At 42.9% G+C, this 25,395-nt stretch overlaps 1 protein-coding gene across 4 annotated transcripts; it reads right to left on the bottom strand.

Annotated features, from left to right (window-relative positions):
• ESCO2 (establishment of sister chromatid cohesion N-acetyltransferase 2) lies at positions 1–23,899 on the bottom strand. Of its 4 annotated transcripts, none has more exons than XM_030555102.1 (11): positions 23,709–23,899; positions 20,675–20,740; positions 18,951–19,980; positions 13,245–13,335; positions 12,431–12,491; positions 7,947–8,079; positions 5,388–5,519; positions 4,985–5,074; positions 2,990–3,133; positions 2,194–2,375; positions 1–447 (listed from the first exon to the last, which is right to left on the bottom strand). In XM_030555102.1, exons 1-11 carry the CDS (start codon positions 23,759–23,761, stop codon positions 339–341), a joined length of 2,091 nt encoding a protein of 696 aa, XP_030410962.1. In that variant the 5' UTR covers positions 23,762–23,899; the 3' UTR covers positions 1–338. The 4 variants fall into 4 exon arrangements, with proteins under 4 accessions (XP_030410962.1, XP_030410961.1, XP_030410964.1 ...); XM_030555101.1 differs by having other exon boundaries at positions 355–978; positions 23,709–23,898; XM_030555104.1 differs by lacking the exon at positions 23,709–23,899 and adding an exon at positions 23,624–23,703 and having other exon boundaries at positions 355–978.
• Positions 23,900–25,395: the final 1,496 nt, after the last annotated feature.

Genomic DNA, 25,395 nt, shown 5'->3' with positions numbered 1-25,395 from the left:
TTAAATTTCAGAGGACTTTTATTGAACAAACTATCCACATCACCATCACCAGTGCAAGAATACTTGAGTCTGTATACAGCAAGATCTAGGATCAATCTTAACTTTAATCCCTGAGCAGCAGGTGGAGATTCATATTCACAGTCCCATTGACTTTTGTGCATAAGGGGTTCAGGCCACAGCTACAACTGCTTTACATCCACTCCTGTCTCTGGTAAGCTTTAGTGCTGCGTCAGTAACAGCAACCAGCAGGTATGTTTTGCTCCATCTTCTGTTCACTGTAAAGGTACCATATCGGTGTAGAGTCCTCACCCAGTCACTTAACGCCCAGCATGCAACTTCTAGCACCAGGTATAATCTATATCTGCAACATCCCTGGACCATTGGTACCTCCCTGAGCAGCACAGATAGCATAACACTGGTGTCTCCAGCTGTACCAAAGCAAGTAGCCTACATATAAAGTTTCAAGATTAGCTGGAGTCTCGCTCATCTGTGGTATGAAGTAGCCAAACATTTATCCAAGCCAAATCTAACTCAGAGAGAAATCTTTATATTAATTAATTATTTTTGAAATTTACAAGTTATTGCAATAAAAACTTTAGCTTTCAGAATAAACATTTAGAATCACAAACTTGGGTTTAGTTTCATAAAGTACAAACATTAAAATACAGAACACAATTATGTACAGAAAGTGACAACATTCTTTTAACTTGATCAAGAAGCAAGTGTTAGCACTCAGTAGGAATCTAAAATGGAACACGGCTGAATAAGAATTAAACATGCAAACTGCTTTACATGTAGCAAACTAAACAGCTCTAGTTCAATGAACTGATTGTTCGGAAGTGGTCTTAACTAAGAAAGTTGTAAACAAGGAAGTTAGGGGTTTGGCAATATTTGGTTGCAAACAGCTTGCCAGCTGGTGTTGGGTCAGAGAAGGCAATTTCATCAGTGCTTAGGTAACAGCCATACATGAACGTGTTTCTGAAACAGATAAGGACAGTTACCAGTGCAGTGCAAGAGTTGGCTCAGCCTCTTCTGTACTTTGACAGCATTTCCATTATATACACTATTTTCCAAATGGGGGAGCCATTTTACTGTAGAGAGTTTACTCCATGAAATTTGACATAAAAAGCAACAGCACAGGAGTGATTACCAGATTTGAAACAGGAGAATATAGCAGATACAGTACACCTCTAACCTGATATAACACGGATTTGGCTATAACGTGGTAAAGCAGTGCTGGGGACGGGGGGGAGGAACAGGGGACAGGGCTGCACACTCAGGTGGGTAAGATTTTTAGGCTCCAGAGGACAGGGGTAGAGGGGTACTACAGCAATTTTATTCAGAAGTTGGGTGGTTTCAGGTTCCCCATAGTAATCGTTACATTTTCTCTATGCATTCTCACACTAAATTTATACTGGAGAACAGTTGATTGGAGGCATCTGCAGGTCAGTGACCTGCAGATGCATTCTAAACAGTAAGCAACAGCTAACCAACTATAATGGTAACAGTTCTCAATTAGAGAAAATCCATTCATTTCCTATCCCTACAAATCTGAAAGTTCCCACCTGCAGAAGCTACTTACCAGGAATAAACTGCTGTTTTAAGAAGCTGCATTACAATAAACATGTGAAATACAGACTGCTATGGCTGACTAAGTATTCATTTTGAAGACACAAATTCTCAGAGTACTGGGCAGACAGCAACTGTTAACTTAGGGTGTTTTACAAGCAAACAAAGCCCATACCTATTAATGGTTCACAGGTTATATTCTATTTGGTTAAACATGAAATAGGCCCAGCTTAGGTGATGTTTTGAAAAGTGCTCAGCCTTCACTAAACTCTGGTCTCGTGGTGACTTCAGCGGAAGCAGAGTCTGGCCAAAGCTGAGCACTGTCAAAAATCCAAGCCATAATACTTACATGGTTCTATGCATTTCTCTTCCACCCACCACAATAGCACCAGGGCTCAGACTGATGTCAGACTAAGTGCATATTTCAATCAGTTCTTTGCACTGTTACATGAACCTCTCAGACTTGCTGAATGACATTAGCTTACATTTACTTAATGTTTTTGCTGTGAGCACTTTCTTCCCCCTGAAAATAAACCAGGCTGAAATCTTGTTCCATCATGTGTGCACCCATATTAATGGCTTACTTACCAGTTTCATTTTGGGAGAGGCATCTCTTTTCCTTACCTGACTACATCCACCATACGACGTGCAATGCCTCTTCTCCGCATCAGGCTGAACACCCAGATTCTACTGATCCCACAAATGGCAGCTTCCGGCTTTATGGAGCAACGCCAGGCACGATGGTGCTGCAGGACATCCTGATTAGGAGACTGTGGAACATTAGGCTCAGACAGCACCCGGAATGCCTATCAAGGACAAACACTAAATCAAATGAGTATCGTGAGGGAAATACAGAAACTCATGCAGGTGAGTTTGCTGCTGTAACACCAGAGGCAATCAACTATTTATTATGTAAAAGCAGCAAAGAGTCCAGTGGCACCTTAACAGAGGTATTGGAGCATGAACTTTCATGGGTGAATACCCACTTCGTTGGATGCATGTAGTGGAAAGCTCATGGTCCAATACGTCTGTTAGTCTATAAGGTGCCACAGGACTCTGCTGCTTTTACAGATCCAGACAAACACGGCTACCCCTCTGATACTATTTATTACGCTGGTCCTTTAAAGAAAGGTAAATAGTTACATAAACCATGTCTGTCCAACATCTGAATTCAGCTGAAAGTACACTGAATGGAAGATTTTTGCACCCATCACTAACAACTTGGTTAATTCCTGTCACTTGCATTTTCATGATGGTGAGTGTGTAGAGCTCTAAAACCATCCAGCCAACCCCATTCCCCCACCCCCTTTACAAGGCCAGGAGTACCTGTGACATAGTTTTAGATCAATGCTAACAACCCCAAGTGTTTGAATGCAATTTTCTTTCATCGTATACAATTGAGGCTATTTAGAACACATACCTGTTTGATTTGTTCAGCAATTAAACAACCAATTATCTTCCTTTCATTGGACACAAAAAAGTAGGTTTTAATCTTGGATGGGCAGCTTAACACAATTTGTTTAAATCCCAGTTCATTATCTACAAGTTCTCGCACATCTTCTGCCTACAGATGTTAGGACAAGATGTTCAGAGATGCATGTTAGAGTCTAGGATAGACAAGTTCAGAGAAGTAATCAATTTCAAACAGAGGGCTTGTGCTCCTGAATGGAACCCAGTGATCATCACAATGGAAGTTCACTGTCCAACTGCAGAGCATCTAGCAACTCATTAAAAGCACGAGCAGCCTGTGCCAAGCACAGCATTTGGTGGGTTTGCACTACTGTGAGATGTATGCAATTGGAATAGTCTCCTATGGAATGGTAGAAGCTGGATACATTTGAGTAGACAAGCCTTTATACTATAATGGACATTCCTCCACAGGCAGAAAGATAGACTCTAAGAGACTCTTCCCATCCTTTAATATCTATCCAACATGCAGACCATTTTCTTTGTGGAAGCTAGGAGCTCAGCCTAAAGCTATGGGTGCAGGTGTCATTGCACACCGGTACAAGGCTTGCGTGGGAAAGGCAGCAGATTGGTATTCCTCTCATTTCGTCAGTCATGGAGGGGGGAAGAGCCCAGGCAAAACTTAACCTGTGGCTTGAATCACGGGAGTTTTGTTAACCTAGCAGCAGTTGCTACTCACCAGCTGCTATGTGCACTGATTCCGAATCAGCAGGCAGAGGTTTTTGTTGCTTTTTAAACAAAGCCCAGTAAAAGCTAAGCCACACAGAAAACCGGCAACTCAAACCAGCACTAGTGCTTTATACTGGGAAGACTCCAGGACTGGGTACTTCCCTCTCCATTTTAGGATACTCTGGACTAATGTATCCCTCCTCAGTCCTCAAATCATCCTTGGCTCTTCTACTGCTAATCACCATACTACCCGAGCACATATACACCCTCTCTCAGAGCCACTGGGCTTCTGAACAGTGCTATTTTTCTACAGCCACAAAAGAAACCCACTGGGTACTTCCAGCACCTCAGGTAGTTTTACTTCAACAGAATCTAGAAAAAACACACACACCTGTATGAACATTTCTTTTGATAATCAATTTAGCTAAAGATTTTCCACTGAGCATGAAAGCTGCATGCTTCAGGCTGGATTTTACAGACAATCTGGAGCATGGAGGACAAGCTCTTACCAAGTGTTTCTACAACAGGGTAGCAAGAATGATGTTCTACAAATGACAGTATCCCAAAAGTCTGTTCTTACCTCAGTCAAATACCTTCAGGCCAGACTGTGAACTATTTACACCAATGAGCAGTCACTCACACACGTAGTCCCATTAACTCCAGTGAGACTACTCCTATGAATTAACTGTTCGACATTGTGAATAAGTGGCCCGTAGCCTGGCCCTTAGTGAGGCATCAAGCAACTGAAACAAGTGGCAAATAAGAAGAGTGACAGGCCATTCTCCTTGGTAAGGAGCAGACTGGGTTATGCTGGTAATGTAAGGAGTCTTTAGCACTGAGGAATGGCTCAGTTGTGAGAGCAAAGATGAACTGGAAGACTAACATGGCTGCCGTAGGATTACTTAGCTCCGAGATTTGTAAAGGAGAAGAGTGTTTAACCAAAAAGTCGGTATCAGCCCTATCTGCAATGAGGTCAGTGACTTGCCCAAGGTCATAGAGGGAGTCTGCAGCAAAGCTGCCACTAGAACCCACATCTCCCACCTCCTGGATCTGTGAATCGGCCACAAGTTCATGCCTCCTCTAAGTATGGTAGAAACCAGCCACGTTAATTCATTGCAGAGTGATCACTGAGTGAGAGGTTGATCACTAAATATGGATTTCTCCTGACAAGTGGGAAACAAGTGGTTATTATTTAGAATTAATATTGTAGTAGCACCTACAGACCCCAGCCCTATCATGCTAGGCACTGTACAGACAAAGCTAAAAAGAAATATTGCACCTTTTTGATGGCATATTTGGGATCATCTGGAAGGACCAAAACCATTTTCCCATCCCAGAACTCTGCAACCACACGCTCCTTCTTCCAACCCTATCACAGAGAAAAAAATAAAGTTATCTGCCAGGAAGAAGAAGAAAAAGTATTCAGCTATGGCTTCTTTAATAGAACAGTCTCCATACTTGTAATGTGAACCCTAGCAGTCTGCAAGCAGGAAATCAGATCATGTATGTTAACCCATTAGTTCACGTATGTTAAAAAGGTAATTGCTGGCATAACAGATAAGTAATTTAATTTGATCACGTTATTTGGATACAAAACCTTTGCCTAGTGTAGCCTTAACTCTATACCCAACATAAGTACTACTTCAAGGGTTCTTTGGCAAAAGTGTCAGTCATTGTCTTACCACATATTTAATTCCCTCAAGGAACTGCTGGTGATGCTGGATGTGTTGGGCTTCATCCTCTGGGCTGGCAGCTGTATAGATCATGCCACATGATTTGCATATGATGGCACCAAAATGCTTCTGTCCAGCATCCTATCATTACAAAGGAAAGTCAGAAGCGTCAGAGATGACAGAGGACAGCCTTTTGTTTATTTATAGACTATTCAGAACTGTACATAGCACTTCACATATTCAAGGCATATAATGAACATAATCTCTACAGTATGCCCTTCATGAGATAGGTGTCATTGTATGGATAGAAAAACTAAAGCAGAAACTGAGGGAATGACATAAGGCCACAGAGTGAGCAGGTGACAGGACTGGTATTATTTACTCAATTCCATGGTCATTCTTCCAGACCACAGTGCCTCCTGTTGATATCAAGAATTCACTAAGTCGTTCTGTATTTGTTTTGGTTTTTTGGGAAGGCAATGCAGAGACAAGGAATTAAATGCTAAGAATTTTTTAAAAGCAAATACAATTAATAAAGAACAAACTGAAATAAAAAATGCAGCTCTAAATGTAAGGCACGATGGGAGTCCATTGTTGGAGTTCCCCAAGACCTCAGCTCAATTCCAGTCTCATCACTCAGGTTCCTCTATATGACATATAGCAAAGGTACATGGAGTTGATGAGACTCAAACATAGAGAGTTGGCCTCTTCCTTTATATGGTACATTGCACCACAGTTTGGGATTGCCTTGGTTACTTACTCTATAGGAACCAATCCTTGTACAGCATGATCTGTCCACACACTGTCCATGCACAACTTATATTTCTGACTTAGGGTTTGGCTACACTTGCAGCTGTACAGTGCTGGGAGTTAAAGCTGTCTTCGTACAGCTGTGTAGGGAAAGCGCTGCAGTGTGACCACACTGACAGTTACCAGCGCTGCAGTGTGGCCACATTTGCAGTGGTGTTGGGAGTGGTGCATTATGGGCAGCTATCCCAGCATTCAGGTGGCTGCAACGTGCTTTTCAAAAGAGGGGGGTGGGGTGGAGTGTGACAGGGAGCGTGGGGGAGACAGAGAGAGTGGATTTTTGGAACTGACACTGTCGGCTCCCTCCCTTGCAAGTTCTAAGGACTTGAAGATACACAGCACCAACCTTCAATCATTTTAAAAGTTTCGACCCCTTCCCCCACCCCTCTCTCATTCACTAAACGCAAATAGCCTTCAGACCAGATAAGGAGTTGCTCCAAAACGGACCCCCCGCTCCGGGCTGCTCTAAAATGGACCCCCTGCTCCGGGCTGCTCTTTTCCTCAAGCAAACACTAGCTGTGGACATTCTTCCCCTTGCCTGCCTCTGCTGGAGCAAACAGTAGCTGTGTTTGTTTTTTAGATAAGCAGCTCCGGGAGCCCAGAGTTCACAACAAAACAAAGCGGCATCACAACAAAACAAAGAGTTTTATCTTTACTTAAAAAGCATTATGGGAAGGTTCCGGAGGTCAGTTACAGCGTAGTAATATTAATCACTGTTTACACTGCACCCCAATACTGCAAGAGCAGCACTATAGTCGTTATTCCCCAGGCCGAGGTGGAGTACAGCCAGCGCTGTAGCCAGGGAGATACAGCGCTGTATGTGCCTTGCTAGTGTGGACGGAGAGTAAGTTATAGCACTGTAAAGCCATCACCAGTGCTGCAACTCTCCAGTGTAGCCAAGCCCTTATAAGGTAAAAAGTAAAGATCTTATCCACTGTTATCTTGCCTACTGTAAATGGTTCCCTGTTGTTTCTCCTTAATCTTAGCTAGTACAGACATTCTGTTCCCAGCCTGCAGATCCATTTACTGCCCTAATCCTGTCTCCCAAGAAATGAAGCCTCACCTATGTCCAATTACTCATGTCAAGCCAGGCCTATATGCATACAGGTGACTTTAGGTTATTGCAAATGACACACAGGGCTTAATGATGCCATTCGGTTGAATTCCATTGTAAGGCCAGGACTTCAAAGGGAATGAACTATATACACAGGACACCATTAGGTGAGTATTTCATCCCTCATATGTGTTATATGAAACCCTCCATTGATTAAGTGGAGTTGCATTTCAGTCACAGATAAACTCCCAGGTACACACTGTTTTAGACAACATCCCTACTCTGGTACTGTCCTTCATGACATTAGTTGTCCACTAATGTGGCTGCAGTATTATGCTGGCTCTGCTCAGGCAACAAATCATGCAGCAGTGGGAAACAGGATTTCTGTGTCCAGCAAATTCATTTCTATGGTATCCATACAGGCATTTTTAATAGCAAATTCTACAAGTTTCCTATTTATTCACAGATATAGTAAAGCTTTAACCCCAAGGAAACCTTAGAAAAAAGAGTATCATAAATAGTGTCTCAATCTTTACATTTGAAATTTTGGAAAAAGATTTATACAATTCATTAGAGCTGTATACAGTGTTTGAGATTTATATGTAGGGAGACCTAGTATTGGTTAGTCTGAAAGCTCATTTCACTACTACCACACGGTAGTGCAAGCTCCCCTAAGAATGAGTAACAGCTCACAGAGGAATACTCACAATGATCATCTGGTCTTTAAAGTCTTTGCTTAGTTCTTTTGTTTTCTTGCTGGTTTTCTGGAAGGTATGAACCATTTTTGTAGGTGGGCTGAATCCCAGGGGAGAAGCCAGATCATCTGGGAAAGGCTGTGGTCTGAAAGTAGTTTCAGAGTTGCATATGAATTAGTCATTTCACACTCACAATCAGATTGAATACTGACTTGACTAGCTCCCCAGAACAGACTAGTAAAGGAACTCAAGAGATGTGTGCAAGTTAGTTTTTCCTGTTTCAAGAGACCCCGTACTAAAATTGATTGTAGGAAGCTGGCCTGATGGCAGCGTTGAGATGCAAACAACCAAGGTTTTAAGGGCTGCACCAAAAAAAAGTCAAGGCTTTGAGGAACTTCACTGCCTCTAGACTGTAACCCCAAACCTGTGGCTCTAGAACTGTTCTAGAGGAAGAAAACAAGAGCCTACATCTCAGGTGTTATATGAGTCAACGGAGCTAAGCTGCCAGGATTCCTACTCCTTAAATTCACTGAGGATGGTGGCTATAACAAGGCTGATGACCACTGATCTAAGTGTTCCTGTGCTGAGAGGGAAAGAGACAATAGGTGGAAGTCCTTGCTACTCCATACACTCAAACATGGGAGCACCACTCCCTCTCTCATCCCTCTTTAAGAAGAGGAACATGAACTATGAAAATGTTTTTGGTTGGGGCATTAATCACACAAAGTTGGGATCGTATCTTTGAATGTTCTAAAAGTAACTGTAACTTGGTCTCTCAAGCACATCCTTCACATGCCCTCAGACCACCTCTTCCCTTGAGTTCTGCTCCAGCAGTGGAGATTATCCGAGATTCTGAAATAGGTACCAGATTTAGATAAAAGAATTGGAGGCATTTTCAGGGAAAGGCCCTCAATTCTGGGACTCAATTCTCCATTCTGGTCCAACGGAGACAAAGTTTTGCTAACTTTTAAAACAAATAATAAGGCTAACAGAGAGCATGGGTAGATCAAGGGAAGATCTGGAAAGGATTGTTCACGAGACTATTGATCCAGATGGAGTCTTTATATGAATCTTTAAAAACATTGATATGAGACTTATGCTTTGGAGAAGCACATATTAAAATTGTTAATAAATAAGTAATGCTTTATAGATTTACCTTTAGTGTTTTAGCTATACGCAAGCTGGCAGGGTTACTTTAGGAACTACCACTTTAAATTTGCTAACTGTTGTACAATAACCTTAACACAGGATTAACAGAGATAAGCACTGAACAATTTTCTAGGTTTAGATGCCAAGGAGAGTCCCCAAAGCAGAAAGCTAAAGTATAGCTCTTGTAGAAAAAGTTTCTACTCATCTATTCCCAAGGGACAGTGTAGGAGGTCACAGCAAATCCAAAACCATATTTTAGTTAACCACAAACACCAGGATTTTGGCATATTCCAGAATTCTATTTGCATCAATATGGAAGGTATTTGAAAAGCTTCCACAAGGGAGTAATGTAAATATGTAATCAGATCTCTCTCTCTCACTCTTAAGTGGCAGAGAATTATAAGTTTGACAAGTGTTTTAGTTTTTTTGGCTCTTTCAGAACTACAACAATTTTAAGTGATTTTATGTTCACAACAAATTCAAATCAGAATGTTTTGATTACTAGCAATCTGCTCCAAAGAAAGATGACTAAATAAGACAGAGGGATTAGTGGTTTTGATTCTGCATGGGAAAACAGAACATTTCCACTGGAAACATAATATGGCAATGGATTTGTCAAACAAATAAGTAATCAGAGTCATAGACACATTAGTATGAGCATATTCTACATGGAAGATTATTTGCAGGGCCGTACTAATCTATTTAACAGCACAAGGTGTTAATATTGTTACAGATAATAACACAGATCAAACTTATAAAGTTATGCAATATAATGAAGGGCAATGCTAAAGGCCAGTGCCCAAAAGACCTTTGAAAGACATGCTCAAATAGATAAGGGTTGGGTTAGAACAAAAGGGAGACAGAGAATAGAAAATAGAAGCCTCAATTCTTTTCACATCTGCATGGCAACTTTTATCTTCTCTATATTGCAATCCCCTTTTCACACAAAAAGATGGTGTGAACACCAGTGGCATTGGGTATTATGGAAAGGCTGATTGGCTGAGAAACACTGACTGTGCCGCATCAGGTATAACCACGTCATACTCCTTATGCAGTTAAAGATTTACGGAGAGACAACACTTTAACCAGTGCAATTATATTAAATCTATGAACTTCTCAGATGGTTGAAGTTACTTCCCAGTGTACCAGATACCCTCGCACTTCTGAAACAGTCATATTGCTGACATTAATCACCACAACATACAGACAGCCAGACTACTAAAGAAGAGCAGCAGAGAGGTAGTCCACCGAATTGACATCAAGATTAAGAAGTGACAGTATTTTAGAACATTCACATGGGCAAGTTACACAAGCATTCCGGGAACTGTAGTTCAAATAATTTCAGTAAACATGACTTTACTTCAGAAACGGTAACTATTTCACTAGTTTGAAACTTAATACGATATTAATAGTCAGAGATGGAAAAATATTACTAGGTTACCAAGTCCCTCTGCTAAGGCCCGATATTGTCTTCCTCCATTCCACTAGACAATTTTTATTATTTATATTACAGCATCAGAACATAAGAAAGGCCGTACCGGGTCAGACCAAAAGTCCATCTAGCCCAGTATCTGTCTACTGACAGTGGCCAATGCTAGGTGCCCCAGAGGGAGTGAACCTAACAGGCAATGATCAAGTGATCTCTCTCCTGCCATCCATCTCCATCCTCTGACAAACAGAGGCTAGGGACACCATTCCTTACCCATCCTGGCTAATAGCCATTTATGGACTTAACCTCCATGAATTTATCCAGTTCTCTTTTAAACACTGTTACAGTTCTAGCCTTCACAACCTCCTCAGGTAAGGAGTTCCACAGGTTGACTGTGCGCTGCGTGAAGATAAGGAGTTCCACAGGTTGACTGTGCGCTGCGTGAAGATAAGGAGTTCCACAGGTTGACTGTGCGCTGCGTGAAGAAGAACTTCCTTTTATTTGTTTTAAACCTGCTGCCTATTAATTTCATTTGGTGACCCCTAGTTCTTGTATTATGGGAATAAGTAAATAACTTTTCCTTATCCACTTTCTCCACATCATTCATGATTTTATAGACCCCTATCATATCCCCCCTTAGTCTCCTCTTTTTCAAGCTGAAGAGTCCTAGCCTCTTTAATCTCTCCTCATATGGGACCCTCTCCAAACCCCTAATCATTTTAGTTGCCCTTTTCTGAACCTTTTCTAGTGCCAGTATATCTTTTTTGAGGTGAGAGACCACATCTGTACACAGTATTCGAGATGTGGGCGTACCATGGATTTATATAAGGGCAATAATATATTCTCAGTCTTATTCTCTATCCCCTTTTTAATGATTCCTAACATCCTGTTTGCTTTTTTGACCGCCTCTGCACACTGCATGGACATCTTCAGAGAACTATCCACAATGACTCCAAGATCTTTTTCCTGACTTATTATAGCTAAATTAGCCCCCATCATATTGTATGTATAGTTGGGGTTATTTTTTCCAATGTGCATTCCTTTACATTTATCCACATTAAATTTCATTTGCCATTTTGTTGCCCAATCACTTAGTTTTGTGAAATCTTTTTGAAGTTCTTCACAGTCTCCTTTGGTCTTAACTATCTGGAGCAGTTTAGTATCATCTGCAAACTTTGCCAACTCACTGTTTACCCCTTTCTCCAGATCATTTATGAATAAATTGAATAGGATTGGTCCGAGGACTGACCCTTGGGGAACACCACTACTTATCCCTCTCCATTCTGAGAATTTACCATTAATTCCTACCCTTTGTTCCTTGTCTTTTAACCAGTTCTCAATCCATGAAAGGACCTTCCCTTTTATCCCATGACAGCTTAATTTACGTAAGAGCCTTTGGTGAGGGACCTTGTCAAAGGCTTTCTGGAAATCTAAGTACACTATGTCCACTGGATCCCCCTTGTCCACATGTTAGTTGACCCAGTACATACAAGACCTAACTGCTAGGCCAGATAGATTCACATAGGAGACAATCCCTGCTGAGAAGAGTTTATAAACTAAAATGACAAGTCAGACAAAAGATGGGGAAAGTAAGGCAGACAGAGATTAAGTAATTTACCCAACATCACACAAGTAAAGTGTTGTAGAGCCAGGAACTGAACAGACATCTCTAAATTCCAAGTCTGCAGCTTAGCCCAAAGAAAGAATAGTGTTTCATCTGCCCTCTCAAAAATAAGATCCAACACTTCAATATCTTAATGATGGCTATTTCTCATCCCTCACCACATCTCACAGGTAAAGAGAAACTGTTTATTATTTTTGGAATTTATGGTCTCGTATTTTTTAAAATCTGATTTCTGGAGGTATTGTTCAAACTTCTGTCTCATTCCTGGAGAGTGTTAGAGTAAGACAGACATACCTTGTTTTGTTGATTGAGGGTGTACTGAATATGGGATAGACAACATCTGCTGAAGGGGACACTGGAAAGAGTCACACAATTTGTCAATATTAGACACAATGATACAAAACTTGGATATCTCGAAATGGGACTTAGGTGAACCAGTAATTTCAATTGATACACAAGCATGAAAAACTGAACTCCCAATACCCAAGGGTTTACATTAGCATTAGAAAATTTTTGGTACTGCAACAAATAAAAACCCACTCCATTTTTTTTATATTCAACTAGCTATTTTTGATCCAATTAACTATTGACAGAATATCCTGTGCTTTATGCTATGAAAAAAAATGTTGCAAGTCAGGGCAAACCAAATCTCCAGCAGAACCTTCACCAGGGAACATGTGAAAATTTATACTAGAGCAAACTGTTGCATCAATAGCTATAGTCCTCTGCCATTAATAAAATTACATCTAACACCATTTATCATAACCCAGACATGCCCAACTTGTGATCTCTTAGCTAAAACATACTCTGTATTCATGGCTTCACAATCTTATCAGAGAAAGAATGATGTCACAATTCAGCACTAGACTTCACTGCAACAGGAGAAACTTCAGTCCATTTTTTAGAAAAACTGAGGACAGACTCAGAAGCAAGATACCAATACATGGCCAAGCCAGAAGAGAGGCCTAAGCAGCAATTTTATAATCAATCCCTTTAAGTAAAAGAAAAATACTCTATGAAGTTGAGCTACATGATTTCTTACTTAGTGAACTTGGGACATAAATGTCATAACAGATGCCTAGACCAACAGAGCTGCAGCATTATTTACCTTTATTATTCTCTGTTGGAGACTGACCGAAAGGAATATTCTCTTGATCATCCAACTCACAGTTTATGGAAGATCCAGCGTCATCCGTGTTCTGTAATACAGATAAACATTCTCAGAGACCAAAGAAAAACTGTCAGCTTGACTTAGCTTCCAGTTTGCTAGTTACACAATCTCACATAGCTCAAGCGCTCAGTGCCTAGGCCAAACGTGGCCAAGGATATTCTGAAATGCAGCTAACAGCCTTTACCCTCTCCAATACAGAGACGTGGTTTTCAGAGGCTAGAGATTCTACCATGTAACGCTCCACCTTGAGTTGAACATTACTGAATAATATTGTATGCTGGAAACTGCAGTCTCATGGGCCGCACCTCAGTACTGAAGAAACTGCTTTTTGGGGGCCAAAAGTTATTTATGGCCAGGTTTATGGCAAGTTGTCGATGTCCCTCATGTGCCTTTCTACTACTTCCAGCTGCAGTGCTGTAAGAGTATTCCTTCATTTCAACATTTTTGGTTTCCTGGTCCTACACTGGTGTCTATAATTCTGAAACTGCAAAGCCTTTGGGAATTTCCTGCAAAGATTCAATGAATGACCATGCTAGATTGATTTTTACCTTAAACTTCTGCCCACTTCTAGTTTCTTTGATAACTAGAACATATTAATCCTCCCCTCCCCATTACCAAAACCATAATCCCATGGACAGCCCATTACCAAAACCATAATCCCATCAGCTCAAACAGGAGCTGTTTGAGACTAGATCAAGGCACAAAGTTGGCCTATAATTTTGTGATAGCAAATCTAGTGATATAAATTCATTTCCATTCACCCAAGGCTTCCTGAAAATGCAGTTTATCGTCCTAAGAGCCTGCAATCACAGCAGGTCCAGCTGCTTTGAAGTTATATTTTTTATTTTATATGCAGGATTGTTGACCTCCCCAACATTTGTATTTTATTAATGTTGTATTGTAAAAACACACTGGCAATCAAGTAAGGAATGTGATGGATACATTAATACAGCAGAAGTGAACAAAGAAGGCAATAAATAGCTCTTTATTAAACCAACTCATTAGCCCAATAAAAGCTATTACTCACCTTGTCCATTGTTTCCCTTCAAGGACCAGTACAGCTATGAAAAAGTATTCCAATACCACTTAGCCTCTCCTCCAAACACCTTTTAGGTGCCAGAAATGGCAGTAAAATGTAACATTAGGTATAATGAAATAGGCCCCAAACCTGGTTTGCATTAGGTATTTTATTGCTGCACTCTTCCATTGTCAATCTTACCTGTGGCATCTATATGCTGAGTTAGAAACCAGAACTTATCTCCAAAACTAAACATTTCTCTAGCAATCCACAAAAATGAGACTTAGCAGGAGCTAACTGGTCGGTGTTGATTTTTGAGAGCTATTTTTAAATTTAAACCATTTGAGTGCTGAACATGCTTTCGATCCTCATACAAGGTATGTTTACTCTGTCCCTAGAACTAGAGGCCCCACTTTTCAAAGGTCTAGTGATTTTAGGTGCCTCATTGTCTGAGACATCCTAAAGAAGCCTGGTTGGGACTGCTCTGACCTATCTAAAAATTAGGCCCCTGTAAGTTTTGTCAGGTTGTACACCGTAACACTGATGCATCCAAAATCACTAGACACTGTTGAAAGTTTGGGTCAAAACATTTGCCCATTTTGAACTTCACCCTTCTTTATTATGCAACCACCTCCTCTCTGGTCTCCCTAATACCCGCCTTACTCCACTAGTCTATTCTGCAGACAGCAGCTAAAATCCCTTTTTTCACCCGCCACAAAACATGTCACCACATCTTTGAGCCCAAGCCCACACCATTCTTCTTTGACTTGCTTCTGAATAGTACTGCACCTTCTATCCTTCCTACTCTCAGCTTCACACCTTCTCTGATACTACCTCATATGTCTGAATTCCCACCCTGTTTTCAAGTCGACATACACCAAGCCATCTATTACCAAAAGAAAGATGCTCTAAGATAAAATTTTCCCCCAAATCTCACTATGCATTCACTTTTCCATCAGTTTGGACTTAGCTCCTCTTAGAACATTTCCTTTCTTGTATAGCACTGAACAGAGTGCCAGTGCTTAATAAGTTATTCCTGGGGGAATTTTGTAAAAAATTAAAAATTCTGCACATTTTAATATTTTAAAATTCTGCAAAATTCTACATATTTGTCAAAACAACACAATATAATCATTCTAGTTTAAATTATTTTGGTAATTTATTTCAAACTATCTGTCAGCAAGTATGTTTCCAACAATACAGACAGCAAAAGAGATTCAGGAAATGTTTTCTGACAACTAGATTCCTTACTAGACATATTAATACAGAACTTTGAGTGATAATTCATTTAAACTACAATCCAAAACATTTTTCCTGGACTCTTCAGAAGCGTTGCAAAGGCTTGGGGAAGTTAGGGGTAACGGAGGAGCTGAGGGAGAGGGGAGTAATTGCTGGGAAGGAGCCTGGGAGTGAACCTGGAGGGTTGTTGGGTGTGGGTAGGAAAAGTACAGAATAGGTTTTGGTTTTTTTGGGGGGTGGTGGGGCTGTTAGGGAGTTGGGGAGCCTTCCCTTCCCGGTGCAGACACTGACTGACCCCTAGCTTCTCCCATTCAGTCAGGCACATCTGCCCCATCCCGATGTGTCCCTGCCCCCCCCTCCACCACCCCCACATCCCCTTCCTCCATCTCCCGCACCCCTATTCCCATTCAGCCCCTGCCCCTGTCTGTCCCCCCCACTAGACCTTCTGAACCCCAGTCTATCCCACCCCCCGCCTCAGAAGCCCCATGTGCTCCGCTCTGTCTCCCCCTCCCCATATCCTCACAGCACGAGCAGGGTGCTGTGAGGAACCCGTGCTGTGAGGAACGCAGCCAGCTGCTACTGCTGGTGAGTCACCTGCTGCTCTCTGTTCTGGTGCCACAACAGCCTCTGGTGGGCCAAAGGTGCAACTGCAGTACCTTGCCAGCAGAATGTATTTTTTGCAGAGAAAAATTTGCAGGGAACAGTGGTGCAAAATTCCCCCTTTATCTTGTACTGCTCCTTATCTTATACTGAAGAGCCATTGTCCTCAGAAGCTAGAAGTTTAAAATGTTTTGGATAGAGACTAACTCAGTAAATCCATTGTTACTGCTTCACTTAAGCATAAGCAGCTAAGGTTTATTCTCATGCCCTGGGCTGAGGAATCTGTAGAACCAGCACACTCAGACTCTAAAGGGAAAGCAGCAGAGTCCTGTGGCACCTTACAGACTAACAGACGTTTTGGAGCATGAGCTTTCGTGGGTGAATACCCACTTCGACAGATGCAAGTATTCACCCACGAAAGCTCATGCTCCAAAACGTCTGTTAGTCTATAAGGTGCCACAGGACTTTTTGCTGCTTTTACAGATCCAGGCTAACACGGCTACCCCTCTGATTCTAAAGGGAAAGGAATTACTCTACGGCAATCTTTGCATTCAAGACTAGAGTTCATTTGTAGCATTCTTACGTCATCACTCAGGCTGCACTGGCTACCAGCAACAGTGCAAACAGAATCCTTGGGACCCAGGAGAAGTCAATTGTTTGTTTTACTTGCCCGACACTGAGGCCAACAAGGAAACATTCCAAAGAGAGTACCTTGACAGGGACCTTGGGAATTCTGGCTTCCTCTGGAGACTTGAGCCTGATCTTTTAGGATCAGGTAGCGTATGCTATTATCAATTCCCTGGAACTGCAGGGAACCCATGGCTTTGCAAACCTCTTGGCACAGTAAAAACAAACAGTTGTAATTATTTGATGTCCCTTCCATTTTATATTATGCCTCTCAGATTTTTTTTTTTTAAAGTGAAGTCAATATTTTTGCATGCAATACTTATTGGTAGACTTAATTACCAGCCTAATTAGGACACAAAGGGGATATAAGTGTAGACAGAGTGCATTAAAGGTGGATTACAAAGAACAAATATATTGTGTTTGTGCCCTTATGGTTAAGATTATGAAGGCAACCTGAAAGTTCCCCAACTACCAAGTCATATCCCACCCCCTTTGTAAAAAATAATAAATAATAATAATAATAATTTTTAAAAAGGCATTATAATTTCAGGTAATGTCTACCCTGAAGACTCTATGGCAACTGATGATCTAGTTAAATTACAACACAAGATTTAAGAGACCAAGCTGACCAATTAAAAGGGTAAGAGATTTTTAATCTAATAGTAAAAAAATGCAGGCTTGAACTAACTATGCAACTCTTGCACCTAATACACTTGGGAGACAGGATGGCTTTGTTGAAGATTCAACTCTGACCCTTCAGTTAAAGTGTGACACAGACCAGGAGAATGCTCGGACTATAAATCTGAGCCTCAACAAGTCCTCCAGCCAAACAAGGAAGGCCACACTTCACATTCCTGATATTTATAAAGTTTTAAAAAAGCAGATTTTTTTTAAAAAGTTGTCTTTTATGCTGCATTAATAAAAGCAAAAAAGGGTATGAATCCAATTTTACAAAAAATCCTTTTGAGTAAGCTTTCCTCTCATCTAGCCTAAACCTAAATAGCAATAGTGACCAGTGAATGGGAACAAAACAGCAGTGAAGAGATGAGAGTTCAATTCTCAAGACTTCCGTCAAGGTTTCCTTCCCCACTTTGAACTTTAGAGTGCGAATGTGGGGGACCTGCATGAACACTTCTAAGCTTAATTACTAGCTTAGATCTGGTACATTGCCACCAGCCAGAATTTCAGTGTCTGGCACACTTTCTGTTCCCCCAAAACCTTCCCTGGGGAACAGATCCAAAACCCCTTGAATCTTAAAACGAGGAGGAATTAACCATCCTCCCCCCCCCTTTTTCCCCCACCAGTCCCTGGGGAGTTCAGATCCAATCCCCTTGGATCTTAAAATAAAGAAAAATCAATCAGGTTTTTTAAAAAGAAAGCTTTTAATTAAAGAAAGAAAAGGTAAAAATTATCTCTGTAAAATCAGGATGGAAAATGCTTTACAGGGTACTTAGATATATATAGGCCAGAGGAAACCCCCTCTAGCCTCAGGTTCAAAGTTACAGCAAACAGAGATAATAATCCTTCCAGCAAAAGCAACATTTACAAGTTGAGGAAACAAAAATAAGACTAACACGCCTTGCCTGGCTAGTTACTTACAAGTTTGAAACATGAGAGACTGATTTAGTGAGCCTGAATGTACATCTGGTCCCTCTTAGTCCCAAGAGCGAACAACAAGAAAAAAAAAGCACAAATAAAGACTTCCCTCCACCAAGATTTGAAAGTATCTTGTCCCCCTATTGGTCTTCTGGTCAGGTGTTAGCCAGGTTTACTGAGCTTCTTAACCTTTTACAGGTAAAAGAGACATTAACCCTTAACTATCTGTTTATGACAACTTCTCTGTACATTTATATATGTCATTCAAAGTATGTATTGAAGTTATTCCTTTCAGTGCTGCCCTACTCCACAACAGCCTGCATCCACATGCTCAGGAATTCAAAATCACACTGACAAAGCTTTCTAGTTACTGCCTGAGGTCACATGAATTAGGAATATCTTTCTTTGATAAAGCTCTGGAACATGCCTTGCTTAACATACCGTACACTTTCCCTGTCCCTCAGAACGACTAGAACTAGCAATGCAACTACATCCTTGCTGAACAAAGCAAGTACACACTTTTAATATAGCATATCTTAAGTGATACTCTCAGTGCTACTTACCAGGTTTCTTGTATCAGTCTCCTTTGGAGTCAAAGGCTTTGAGGAATCAGAGCGACTAAATGGGATCAATTCAATTTTCTGCATTGAGATCTTCAATTTGTGAATGACCTCCTTTTGACTTATGCTATTGGCCAATTTCTTGCTATCCTCCTCTCTATCTTCATTCCCCTTCTTCTGGGGCACACTTGCATGCTTTAATACCTCACTGGCCTTGGCAACTTCCTTTTTATCATCTGAGTGAAACTCTGTATCTCCAGATAGTCTCACCTGGTCACCCTCTGCTGCAGAACTAGAGAGAAGCTGGGGGGATTTAAGGCCTGAAGGCCGCCTTTTAGGACCAGAATGGGATTTCTTCCCAGTAGAAAAGAATGCTGCTCCCATCTGGAGCTTCAGCAGGGGTTTCATTTTCATGCTTAGGACTCGGAAAGGTGCCTCCATTTTCTTTTCAACTGGACGAATAATGTTCTCCTTTTCCGCAATAGGTTTGACAGGGGCTATATCTACCTTGGCTTTCTTAGAGTTTCTTGGTAAAGTCTTGGTGTGCCTAGAATCAGTCTGACGTTTGGATGTTTTTGAGCTTGTATTCCTGATGAGGTTCATATTTCCCTGTACTTTCTCCGTCCTATTGGCACTGGGGAGGTCTCCATCGTTGTCCCTCCAACTAAGAGGGCGGCTTTCATTTACCAGTTTCCTCTCCAGTGGGGTGAGGTACCGGTTTTCTTTGTTGTAGAAAGATGCCACAGGCACAATGGGCTTGTATGGGGAGCCAGACTTTGGAGACACTTTACCCAGGAACTCCCTACACGTTGCCATTGGGACGCTGGCTATCTGAAGTGGGGAATTATCAAGCTTCCTTGACATGGAGGATTTCAGAGGTGAAGCCTGGTTTTCTTTATCCTCATCACTAAATCCAGGTGACCATTTTGTTCGAGAAGCAAAAGTCCGATTTGTAGATGTCTTGACTGGAGACAGATCCACAGTGATGTCCATCATCAATTTTTTTGCTGGATTCCCAAGTGCTAAGAACATGCTACAAAAAATAAAACAAAACAAAACAAACATTTCCCTTTTCTACAAATTGGAGAATCCTTCAGGCACAGTCATGGCTCTGTTTAAGTCACACTAAAGTTTCTCTTAAAATAGTTTCCTCTCGTGGTAACTAATGACAAAAATCTATCTAGGGTGTTTTGTTTTTTTAAACCACACTCTCTGTAGCATTCAAGCATCTTAATAAAGAGCTATATACTACCTTCCATCTACCGTTTCTATAAATGTCACTGGGATCTGCAAATATGGACAGAGGGCAGCACAAGGTCTAGGATTTTTCCACTAACAATAGTGACAAATAGAACTCTTTGCCTGCCCCATTAACCCAGACTTACAGAAGACTAGGTCAGTTTAATCTTTTTATCATAATTTTTAAGTCTATATATTCGATTAGATGTAGAATATATTTTACAGCTTAGGGTTTCTTTCCACCTTAAAAAAAAAAAAAAGCTGTCAAGCTGTTCAGTACAATACATGTATAAAGTATTATGCATTACTAAAGAATGAAAAAGCCACTTAAGTTATTGCATCTCATAACTGTTCCCCCACATTTTACAGTAAAAACATTGAGGGAGTTAAAACATTTCTTCTGTTCTCAGTACATGAAGTGAACCATTAAAGAATTTAATTTCAGTGTAACAAATAGCAAAGACAAGATTATGAACAGATAAACACACCTATCAGAGCTAGAAGAACTATGATTCCTTTTTCTTGGAGTAACAGCTGCCATCTCAATAAAGTGCCTGAAAGTTAGAAAACATTTCAAGATTTAATTTATGAAGCTATAGTACACACAAGTGTAACTGTATTATAAATGATATAACATTCACTCTTTAATAGCCTTAAAATATCTGTAAAAAATAGTTAACAAGCACATGCATACCAACCTAAAAAAGCCACTTTCCATTGGTTTCTAGAGCAAACATTTTCTTATTTTTTAAGAAAAAACATTGAAAGGAAAATGACTGTTCCTAAACCTAATTTCCAAAGACCTTCCATCTCCCAAATATCATGGCCCATTAATCTCAAACTTCCCCCCAAAAAACCTTCTCTTGGCAGGAGACCACACGAGACACTTCAAGCAGAAAGGATTTATGAAGAAACCCTTTTGAGAAGACAAGGAAAAGAAAGAGCCCCAATCAGTACTGAAGCAAAATAAAAGTATTAAAGGCCATTTCTTATGTGCTATGTACAAATGTATCAGTGTACCTCAAGACATATTTATTGCATAATGCCAGCGTGCCTAAAAAACCTTTTACATAGTTTACTGATTTTGGTACTATGAGGCTACAAGAAGGATAGGAATTTGGGGAGACAGCATAAATAGGGCCAAACCATTTTACAGCAATGTTTAAACGTCGGTTCCCAAATTTGGTTTAAGCCATAATGTAGATGGAGTTACAATGATGCTGGAAAAGTCTCTTTACATTAGCTAACCCTCATGGAACATAAGAACTAAAATCCCTGCTCAGACAGTGGCCCCTGTAGTCCAGCATCCTATCTTCAATGGTGACCAGTACCAGACGCTTCAGAGGAAGGTGCAAGAAATCTGGATAAGGTATAATCTGCATATAATCAGATTCCTCCTGACCCAGATCAGTTAGCAGTTCACTTCTGCCTGGAAGCATGAGGGTTTATAACCTATATAATAAAAAAGTTGCTATCTTAACTAATAGGACTCTGGATATTCTCAATATCCATATAAAACATCCAATCCTTTTTTTTGAATCCTATTAAGATATTGGCTTCAATCATATATTGTGGCCAAAAGTTAATTATGCATTGGGTAAATAAGTATTTCCTTTTATCAGTTTGAAGTTTATTGCTTTTCAATTTAATGTATGTCCACTTGTTCTTTCTTTATGGGTAAGGTAAATAAAAGTAGCCAATTTACTTTTTCTACACCATTAATTTTGCATATCTCAGTCATATCCGTTTGTCTTCTCTCTAAACTAAAAAGCCCTACCTATTTCCATATGGAAGCTGGTGAAGCATCTAGAGAGTGAAGAACTATCAGATGAGAGTCTTACCCCAGAGAGGGATAGCAGCATTCTGCATTTATCACTTGCTCTTCCCTGCTCCACTATTTGATCTAGAGTTGTGAGTTACTTTGCAAGCAATCAGTGCTTTACAGTGCTGCACAGCCACCAAGCCCACTGCTTGCAATTCTACTTTTTTTTTTTTTAAACTTTCCTTCCTAAACACACATAATGGCCAGAAAATTATGTGCAAAATAGCTAAAAATGACCACAACCTTCCACTTTCTTTGGGCATAAACAGAACAAAATACCATTTTTTCCTTCTTTACATGGTAACCCAAGTCAGGTACATAATGGGGATGGGAAAACATGAGAGATGAAAGGCGTGCATGAGTGATTTATTTATTATTATGAGTCACAGTAGCAGCTAAGGATCAACCAAGAACAGAGCCCCAATGTGCTAGGCACTGTATTAACACCATGGCAGACAGGGAGGAGGGCTAGCTTAGTGGTTGGAGCATTGGCCTGCTAAACCCAGGGTTGTGAGCTCAAACTTTGAGGGGTCATTTAAGGATCAGGGTCAAAAGTCTGTCTGGGGATTGGTCCTGCTTTGAGCAGGGGGCTAGCCTAGATGACCTCCTGAGGTCCCTCCCAACCCTGATATTCTGTGATAGTCCCTGACCTGAAGAATTTACAAACTAAATAGACCAGACAGACAGACACATGGTGGGGGAAGGGGTAGCTTACAACACACCAGCAGAATGAACAATGGCTACATCTACACCCATAGCAGGGGTGGACTACTGGCATTACATGTGGTAGCTACACACCGCAGTGAAAGGCTCTGGCACGGAGGAACACAGCAGCATGGATGGGGGGGGCATTGTTTAGACATGTAGGGATCCCATGTGGGGTATAAAGCCTGAGGGTTCAGGCCTGTAGCACATGCTATTCTGCTAAGCCCTGACTCCCCATCTATACTGCTATTGACAGCCACGCTAGCTGAGCAGGTAGTCTCCACACTGCCCTAAGTGTGGATGTAACCAGTGTGATGGCAGCCGGCCAAGAGCACTTCAGTGCCAGGATTCTTGTCTTTCCCCCCCCCGGGGGGGGGTTTAGTAAGAAAGAGGGGGGTCAGCAGAAATAACATGGGCGGGGGAGGGGCAAAGGGATCAGAGCCGGAGAGAAGAGGATGAGGGAGGCAGGTGTGGAGCTAAGCTGGGGGGGGGCAAACAGCCAATAAGCAGAAGGCAAAGTCCACTCAAAATGACACAACATGCCCGGGGGCGCCCTGTCCCGGCTGTTTCTAGGGGAGTCCGGCCGGCTGCTCCGGCAGCGCTGCCTGGGCACAGGGGGGGCTGGGGAGCAGGCGTCGCTCCTGCACAGCCCTGGGGTGCCGCTGGCGGGGCTGTGAACCCTCGGGCTCCAGGGGCCCTGAGATGAGAACTCCGCCCCTCCCCCCGCTGCTGTGGGGGCCGGGCCGTGTTCCGTGCCCCGGGGAGCCGCACGGGGAAGAGCCATGTTAAGCCCCATCCCCACATGCCGCACGCAGCCCCCCTAGGGCCGGGAGCCGCTGACCTCAATCCCCGAGACCGCCGCTCCTCACGCGAGGGAGGGCCGGGGTCAGCCGCGCCCGGGCAAAATCACCTCAGCGCTGCTCCCGCCGCCGCCAACGCCAACCGCCTCTCCTTCGAATCCGCGCGCGCCCCAGTCCCAACCCTCCGCCACGCACCGAGCCCGCCCTCGCCGGCCGGCCAGTCCCCCATTGGTCACATCTGTCGTCATTCGCCATCCCTCACGTCCATTGGCCAAGCTTCTTCGTTTGTAGACACGCCCCCGACGCGTGAGGAGCGCCGTCCCCACTACCGCCCGCCAGCCAACGGAGCTCCGGAACGCACGCGGAGCGCTCAGCTGCCATTGTCAACATAGGCCCCCTCACCCAGTCCCGGAGACTGCAATTCCCACCATGCATTGCAGGAAAAAAGGCGGTCTTCTACGATGAAGTCCTGTCGCAATGCTTGCCGGAAGCTGTAGTCCTTTTGCGTCACAGCTCGAGCGAAGGGGAGCATTGCACGCTGGGATGTGTAGTCACAGAGGACTGCAGCCCTGTGAGCAGGATAGGGTATTGCATGCTGGGATCTGTTGTCTGCACTAATGAATACGGGACCGGTGTGGCATAGCAATCATCACAGTACAGTCCCGTGGCCATGGTGTGTTATAACATAGTCCCTCCCACATGTTAATTCTTCTGTTGCAGACAATCTCTTTAATCCACTGCAGATCAGGCCTCAGTCTTACTGAATGCTTACTGACTTGATTGTGCCTTTGGCGCCAGGGCCGCCCAGAGGGGGGGGCAAGAGGGGCAATTTGCCCCAGGCCCTGGGCTCCGCAGGGGCCCCCCCAAGAGTTTTTCGGGGCCCCTGGAGCGGGGTCCTTCACTCGCTCAGGGGCCCCAGAAAACTCTTGCGGGGCTGGGCCCTGGAGCTTCTTCCGCTCCCGGTCTTCGCTGGCGGGGGAGCGGAAGGACCCCCCGCCATCGCATTACCACCAAAGCGGGACCTGCCGCCGAAGTGCAACCCGGTCTTCGGCGGTAATTCGGTGGCAGGGGTCCCTTCCGTTCAAGGACCCGCCACTGAAGTGCCCCGAAGACCCGCGGCGGGGGCCCCCCGCCACTGAATTACCGCCGAAGAGCGGGCTGCACTTCGGCGGCGGGTCCCGCTTCGCCAGTAATTCGCCGGCGGGGGGCCCCCACCACAGGTCTTCGGGGCACTTCAGCGGCGGGTCCCAGAACGGAAGGGCCCCCCGCCGCCGAACAGGGCCTGCTCTAGACATTTTGCCGCGCGGGGGGGCCCCCTGCCGCTTGCTGGTCCCACAGCTCAGGTGGACCTCCCACAGGCGTGCCTGCGGATGCTCCACCGGAGCTGCGGGACCAACGGACCCTCCGCAGGCATGCCTGCGGGAGGTCCACCGGAGCCGCCTGCCGCCGATGGCCCCAGGCCCCTGGAATCCTCTGGGCGGCCCTGTTTGGCGCTAGGGTGACCGGATGTCCCGATTTTATAGGGACAGTCCTGATATTTGGGGCTTTTTTTTATACGGGCTTCTATTACCCCTCACCACACCCCCCTCTTCACCCCGTTCCAATTTTTCACATTTGCTATCTGGTCACCCTATTTGGTGCTGTAATTCATACTATTAACCTAAAGATGAAATTCCAGTCTCCTGAGCCATCCAGCCCCAGGAGCTCCAAAATCTGTTAGCAGTTACAAATTTCTTTCTTAAAAAACTTTGCAGACTGTTGGCTTTCAAACATGTCCTTAACTATTACTAAACTTTTGTTCACTAGATTGCTGTGCTTATTAGTGTTTGAGTATTTAAATGGTCCCACCCTTTGCTCAGAAATTAACAAAATGGGAGATGAA

Source organism: Gopherus evgoodei, chromosome 3, assembly GCF_007399415.2.
Source record: "Gopherus evgoodei ecotype Sinaloan lineage chromosome 3, rGopEvg1_v1.p, whole genome shotgun sequence".
Classification (NCBI taxonomy): Eukaryota; Metazoa; Chordata; order Testudines; family Testudinidae; genus Gopherus; species Gopherus evgoodei.
This window is presented reverse-complemented; position numbering and strand designations above follow the sequence as displayed.

Coding starts and splice junctions, on each gene's coding strand:
- ESCO2 (XM_030555101.1), bottom strand. CDS start 23,761: ATGACGACAGATGTGACCAATGGGGGACTGGCCGGCCGGCGAGGGCGG. Junction 5,075..5,387: donor TTGAGGGAATTAAATATGTG/GTAAGACAATGA, acceptor TCTCTGTGATAG/GGTTGGAAGAAGGAGCGTGT. Junction 2,376..2,989: donor TTGCTGAACAAATCAAACAG/GTATGTGTTCTA, acceptor TGTCCTTGATAG/GCATTCCGGGTGCTGTCTGA.